The 7,500-nt window shown below is 42.0% G+C and overlaps 2 protein-coding genes across 2 annotated transcripts in view; both read left to right on the top strand.

Annotated features, from left to right (window-relative positions):
- The window catches only part of cped1 (cadherin-like and PC-esterase domain containing 1), a 101,433-nt gene extending 97,700 nt beyond the window's left edge, over positions 1–3,733 (top strand). Inside the window, exons 20-21 of the mRNA XM_031583247.2 lie at positions 1–4; positions 1,934–3,733. The exon at positions 1–4 is cut by the window's left edge and continues 143 nt beyond it. Coding sequence (XP_031439107.1) covers positions 1–4; positions 1,934–2,179 — 250 coding nt within the window. The 3' untranslated portion in view covers positions 2,180–3,733. The remainder of the gene's footprint in view (positions 5–1,933) is intronic.
- A 1,150-nt stretch (positions 3,734–4,883) lies between these two features.
- The window catches only part of LOC105909549 (protein Wnt-16), a 4,042-nt gene continuing 1,425 nt past the window's right edge, over positions 4,884–7,500 (top strand). The window contains exons 1-2 of the mRNA XM_031583018.2: positions 4,884–5,335; positions 5,479–5,702. Coding sequence (XP_031438878.2) covers positions 4,920–5,335; positions 5,479–5,702 — 640 coding nt within the window. The 5' untranslated portion in view covers positions 4,884–4,919. The remainder of the gene's footprint in view (positions 5,336–5,478; positions 5,703–7,500) is intronic.

Here is a 7,500-nt window from a genome sequence, read left to right as displayed (position 1 = left end):
TGAGGTAAGATGTGTGTGTGTGTGTGTGTGTGTGTGTGTGCGTGTGTGCGTGTGTGCGTGTGTGTGTGGGTGTGTGTGTGGGTGTGTGTGTGTGTGTCTGCCCATATAAAAGCTGTGCTTGTTAAAGCCTGTGTGTGTGTGTGTGTGTGTGTATCCCTATAGAAGGTGTGAGTGCTACAGCCTGTGTGTGTGTGTTTGTGTGTGTGTGTGTGTGTGTGTGTGTGTGTGTGTGTGTGTGTGTGTGTGTGTGTGTGTGTGTGTGTGTGTGTGTGAGTGTGTACTCCCCCAGGCCATAACAATTCTGTTCATAACAATTCAGCAATTACTGTGAGATTAAATCGTTTACATCTGTGTGTTGTTGTTGAACAGAACAAAAAAAAACATTTTCCTAGTGGTTATAATCATTTCTAATGGTTTGTGAAAAATCAAATAGTAATCTTGGATTTTATCATCCATATACATCACTCTCTTGTTTGTGCAGTCATAGTCACATCACATCATCAACATGAATGTGTTGTTGAACAGACGTAATAAATATAATTATATTTTTCTATTTCATGGTTTTTAGTTGCAGCCATTTCTAATGGTTTGTAAACACCCTGTTCTCATTATCAGATAATATCATCTACATATGTGCATTGTTGTTAAATTACTGGGTGAAAATCATCATTATAATGGTTTATCAAATGGTGGTCGGGGCCATGGAACATACAGATCTGGCGGGGATTAACCCCTCCCCCTGTAATGCTGCTAATTTGCTCCCGTAATTATATTTTTACGGGCCCTCGCCATGTGAACACGGGGTCCCGGCGTAGATTAGAAGCTTGACTGAAAGTCAGGGATTTCTGAAAGCCTCTGCTGGAGGCAGACAGCCAACACACATTTTCTGACTGGAGGAAATCTGTTGCGGACGTGTGCTGTGACAATTCTGGGACTTCTGGGCTATCTTGGCGGATTTTCTTATTTTTATTTTATTTTTTCATTTTAATACTTCTGGATTGTTCGAAAAAGGATATCCTGATCCCACCACCTTCACTATGTTCACTCACAAACACACACACACCAACCTATCCACATACATAAACACACACACATGTACACACACGCTACTCTATGGCCTTGTGAATGTATTTTTAAAAGCAGTCATTCAGGTTTTATTCGGCAATAAAACAGCCTATTGGAGGAGCTGGGGAGTAATTAGCAATTACAGCCACTTTCACGAGGTACTAGAGTGTGTGTGTGTGTGTGTGTGTGTGTGTGTGTGTGTGATGTGGTAGGCACAAGCACACCGAAAATGTGTACTGGCCTAGACAGCAGACACAACTATCTGAGACACCATGGGCAACCCATAAATGTGTGTGTCTGTTTGTGTGTGTGTGTGTGTTTGTGTGTGTGTGTGTGTGTGTGTGTACTTGTCTGTGTGCATGTGTTAGATTTTTGTTTCATGACATGATTTAGACCTGCTAAACGTTATCTGCTAAACCTGCTACCTTAAATGCAGACAAAACCGAACACAGTTTCTACTTCATCTTCGGATTTCTACTTTCAAATTTGGATTGCTTGGATTTGTTTTTGGATTGGATTTGATTTTGATTTGTTTATTTGTTTATTTTAATGAGTGAGTGTGTGAGTATTAACATGGCAACAGTCTTCAGCTTTGAACTGAGTTACATCGGTGGTCCACCGCTCCATAAAATAAACACAGCAGACTGCAATTACATGGCATTCAAGAAACATACTATTCACTAATAAAATGCACTGCAGAACATTACAAAATGTGCAAGATGTTTTTGTCAGCTAATTGGCACAGAGTTGAGAGATGGATGTCTGCTATGTATCCAAAGAATCTTTCAGTGCTCAGGAAGGGTTGTATGTGATTAATATAATTCATGTTGGTGTGTGTGTGTGTGTGTGTGTGTGTGTGTGTGTACAGGTGGCAAAGAATTCATTTTCAGCTCCTCAGCACAGTACTCTGCGGATCCTGCGACAGGAGGGAGAGTCTGGAACTGGAACCGGAACCGGAACCGGAACCAGTGACCCGGAGGAGCACCAGAACACGTGGCCGCCCTCTAACACGTCCTACCACGTCAGGGGCCCCGTGAACCAGGTCTACTCCGAGATCCTGCTCAGCAGATTGTGTGATCGGAGCAGAGGAGGCAAAACAACACGCCAGACCTGAAGGACAGGAAGCTATGTGTGTGTGTGTGTGTGTGTGTGTTTGTGTGTGTGTGTGAGTGTGTGTGTGTGCGTGTGTGTGTCTGTTTGAATGAAGGGGATGGCATCTGTGGGTCCATGTGTGAAGAAGCTTCACAATCAGTTTTGCCATAAGAGATTATTCATCTTCCAGAATGCCTTGTTGAAATCCATTACATAATGTGATCCATTAAAACATTGTCAGATTCGGGAAACTGACTGAGCTTAACAGCCAGACGTGTACCCCTTTACCCCTTGTGGTGGAGGTAGGGTGAGGGAGGTAGGGGGCAAAGAGAATTTTTGGGTGGTGGGGGGTATCCAGATGGCGACTGGGTGCGCTGTCTACCCCCCTGATATCCTGCCAAAAACCGACTGCCACAGCTGCAGCCGAGAAGGGGCCAATTACATGTGGAGCTGCTGCATAGATCAATGAGAGCTGGGAGACGGCTGGCCGAACGACCTGACAACGTTCCGGCAACGTCCTGACAAACTTTCCAGCTAAGCTTTCTTGGCGCAAGCGTGTGGAGAGCGCCGACCCTCGCGTGTTTCCAAGATGTTTCCGAGAGATCTCATGGCCTTTTTCAGCAGTGCCTTTGATGTCGCCAGGCGTGAAGCCACTTTCATGGAAGCTGGATGTACTTTTCTTGAGTCAAGCTTTTTAGCTTTTTTTAAATCATCCTTGTCTCAAATATATAAGTTTATTCTCTGAGGTACCGCAAGCCAAAGGTCTTATACAGATTTAACGATTTTATACTGATTATCAAAGTTGATATCTTTGAATGTCTGTATGAACAATGCAAATATTATTATATTTTTCTACAGATGTATTGCCTCTGCCTTTGATCCGTTTTGTATAAAGCCTTTCTGTTTACACAATGGAAGTTTCTCTATTTATATATTGTGTTAATGGGTTTGTATGCTGATTTTGACATTAGCATTGATGCTATGTCTGAATCTCTTTTGTTTGTATTCGGCGCGTATGAAACGAAAATAATCCTGATGTACATCCGTCTACTATCGAGTAGGCTACACACCTATAAAAAAAGCTAATACTTTTTCTAGCTCCTCAGCGCCCGTTTAACTTGTCTATGAATAAGCTATTTCCTGTTCTGTCTGAGTGAGATATTTTTTCATCCCTGGACTTTGCAGACAAAGCAATATTTGATCGTTGGAGAGCATTTCAACGTTAGATATGTGTGTTCTGCCGCGACGCAGGCCTACCTGTTAGGGTGTTGCATGAATGGTGGGATGTCTGTCATGGTTTAGAATCCATCGAAAGGTTCGTGAGAGCTGGGATTCACCGACTATGCATAGCTTAATTTTTAATTAAAGTTTCATTTATGAAAGCCTCTTGGATTTCATTAGGTTTTTGAGACACATTGAAAAAAGTATTCATGTTTTCTGTGTTAATATACACAGAATGGTATATTCTTATATTAAATTATTATATTTTCATTAATCGATGATGTCCTGTAAATTATTTTGGTGTTTGAAATGTCACTATTCACATTTTGGATCGCAATAAATTATATCGATGTTATTAATTAATTAATGCTATTTATTAAATTAGTACAAATTAATTCACACATTGAAATATAGGAAGTGCGACATTTGATATCCTTTTGCTTGAAAGCTTTCGTCCTCCAGCATTCTGTATTGCGCAATGAGCAATGACACACACGATATACCAAGTACCAAGTTTTAGGCCTCTAAATACTCTCTCTCGGCATCACCTGAAATCAGTAGCGATCTTAATTAAGCATTAAACGACTGTGCAAATCAGGCTAAAGAAGATATTCCTGCAATGGAATCTTCTGTTTCTAAAAAAAAAATATTGGCTAGCCTACATAAAGCTCTTAATTTCAACTCAGAGGCAACCTTCAAGAAATGTGTAGTTTAACTCGTTCTCCACAGTTACAGGTTGCCAGGTCTTCGAATGTGCTACATGTCCAATGCTGACAATATGAGATTAAATATCAACATGTGGTAAGGACAATTTTTCATGATCAAAACCCGTTCATCCCAATTTCATTCATAAAAGTAGCGAGAACTACTGATGCTTTTATTTCATATAAATGTCTTAAGTGTGATCTTAAATTGAATATTATCCGAATCTGGGCCTATTTAAAATGTATGGGCAGACGAGGAACAAAATAAACACTCACAGATTTAGTTTAGTAGCCTACTAAATTTAAAGTGAAGTAATTAATTTATAGGAGCTTTGTCAAAAGATAGAGATATTTGTATTTCCTGTGTAGCCGTGTTAAAGCGACAGCTGGAGGAGAATGAGACGACCACAGTAGGATACTGACCAGATATATTTATATTACTCATTTTTCCGTTAACATATTAACTCCCAGCAACATTGCATTGTCTTAAACCAATCACACACAAATATATTGCTTTGAAATCATAATGGATAACAGCTTGAAGTCATCCAATCGAGACACAGATCGGTCACCATATCTACACAGTCTGGTTTAAATTATTCGTTCTATTTATCGAAGACACATCATTTTAAATGCGAAAAAGAGTGTGTTCGGCCACTCAACTGTAAGAACTAGGCGCGTTGCAGTAATCTTGCACTGGCAGTTGGCCGGCCCCGCGCAATCCACTTTATTACACTTGAGAGATCTGTTGATGGAATGCCTCCGTTTGTTTTGCCCTGCCTCGCCTCCCCGGGCCAGCTGCGTACGCGCCCGGTTGCTGTCCAATTAGCGCGCAGAATGACCGAGCGTTCTGAATATGCATCAGCTGCTTCGCCAATTGCAGTGTGGGAGCGCGCAGTAGGAAAAGTATTCCCAGCGAATTCTGTTAGGGAGCACCAATCAAATGTAATCTTATTACGCCTATCCGAGCGCAGTCAACAGGAGCACCACTGTCAAAGTCTGGTTTCATGGAGGGACGGAGAGAAAACTTCTGATCAAAGTCATTTTGCGGATTACATCTCTTTATTCCCCAATGTAGTTGACTGGCGCGTCGAGCAGCCGTCCGATGGACTTGCACACTCGCTGCGATATCATGCCGCTGTCCTGACTGAGGAGACCATGGAGAATAGCACATACTGTGGAATATACCTGTTCTACGTTCTGTCTCTCCTGCTCCTCTCGGAGTACCCCCTGTGCTGCCAAGGAAATTGGATGTAAGTAAAGCGCGTTTACTTCAGCTCTTGCTTGATTGTGGGGGTTAGCGTTGTTTTGGGGGTGCAGAGTGTAAAACGTGTTTTCTCAACTTTGGATGGAGGTTTTAGGGGGGCTTGTCACGCCTGGCGCTTTCCTTCCGCAGGTGGCTGGGTATAACGTCGGGGTTACCGGAGAAGATGGGCTGTGCCAATTTGCCCCTCTCCAACAAACAGAAGGAGATATGTAAGAAAAAGCCGTACCTCCTGCCCAGCATCAAGGACGGCGCGCGGCTGGGCATCGCCGAATGCCAGACGCAGTTCAAGCACGAGCGATGGAACTGCTCCACTACCAAAGATCTGTCGGTGTTTGGCTACGAGTTAACCAGCGGTAAGACCGATAAATCACTTTATTCCGAGAATAAATAAATTACAGTTACAACAGTTACAAATTAAGCCGTTTATTGTTTGCTACATTCAAAGTCATAACGAGTGGGAGGTTGTGATCCGATTTTGTCGCTATTGCAGAGAAATGTGCTCATCTCAACCATATAGGCTAGTTTCCTGGAAGCCAGTCTATAAAAAAACATTTCGGATATTTCGTTCATTTACTCCCTCATAAAGGACCAGGTTACATTGTTGGTCCCAAACGAATTGTATCGCTCCTTTCTAACTTCAGTAATGGGAACTAAACATCCGCTGTAATTCTTTCTCCAGTGCCCAGAAGGAGATCTGATATGTCGAGCAGTTGTGTATCTGTAGCCCTGGCTGAGGAACCCCCATCTGCTTCGATTTAGCCGTCTTCTCTGTTGTCTTTGAACACATAACGGCCTCGCTCTCACAATTCCAATCCGACGGGATTATGATAATTAAGGGATTCAGTGAAGACACGAAATATTAGACGCGTTTAGTGTTCAGCTTCAAAGCCAAGTATATTTCTTTTTTACAGCGGTTCATGCCGGCTGAGACCACTTGAGATAAGCCTTCTATTAACTCAATTTATCTGCGGCTCTAAAGAGAGTTGGGTGATTTGTATGACAAACGCCCCTTTCTCTTATTTAAGAAGGCCAGATGTAGGCTACAAGGTAAATGGTTAATTAGCTTAATTTTAACTTTCCCTTATTAAATTACAGCTTTGCGGAATTTCAGTGCATAACGTCTGATTCGCAGATGAGCAGACGCGGATAGAAAGGGTGTCGCGATAGGGGAGGTAAAGCAGGCAATGTCCTGGGGCTGGAGGGGGGACCCGAAGACAGCTGAGTACATGTCTACAGCGACGACAATTCCAACAAGAGCCGCCTCGAAATCGATTATTTCCTTCAGGAGACTGCAATGACATCTAGAATCGGCCTTCGGGGCCCCTACACCATTAACTAAGCTAAGACCTTTGTGATCAGGCCGGTGCGGCAGCCCCGTGAAACACAAGCACCTGCAGTAAACCCACTATTGGAAACGAATGCGCAGACGGCGAGGAGAAGAAGAAGAAAACAAAATAGTGGTTATTGAGAGAGTCTTTTAGAATACGTTGATTGAAGTAGGATTAACAACGGATTCAATTTTCCCTGCAGATTGACTGTAATAATTAGCTGTCCTGTAGCTCTAATTTTATAATAGTGCGCTATGTAGCTAGCTGTTTCATAAGGTGTTTGCATTGACGTTCTGGCTACTGATGTTATTCCCTACACTGTTTGTAGTTTATAGGTTTTTAATCAACCGTTTTAATGCGTAAACAGCAAATATTCGCTTTGTATTAAATATGCTTGTTCTGGTCTGACAGCGTACAAAGTTCGGATGTGCCTCGTTTAGGATGTGGCAAAGGCTGTGGATTAATAACTAAACGAAGATAAATAGGCCTTTTGGTGGAGGTGAACTGGGCTAGCATTGTTCCCTCCAAACCAATAGAAATTAAATCCGTTTTCAAAGCTAGCCGATCAGATACAACTATGCTCTTTTCTCTGAAGGAGATTGGTTTAAGTTTCATAATGGATCCCAGTAAGCACATGTCTTCACAGATAGACCTAATGAAGGTAGGATCAATTTATCCCAATATGAAAATGACGTATACAGAGCAGAAATAAATAGCTTTTTAATGGAAATATGTCAGCCCATATACACATCTTAAAATCTTAAGTGTGAGAGAGTAAACCTTCTCATTCAGTAAAGGATTCGTGATTTGTTAAAAAACAAAA

The sequence above is a fragment of the Clupea harengus genome, chromosome 16 (genome assembly GCF_900700415.2).
Source record: "Clupea harengus chromosome 16, Ch_v2.0.2, whole genome shotgun sequence".
Lineage (NCBI taxonomy): Eukaryota > Metazoa > Chordata > Actinopteri > Clupeiformes > Clupeidae > Clupea > Clupea harengus.
This window is presented reverse-complemented; position numbering and strand designations above follow the sequence as displayed.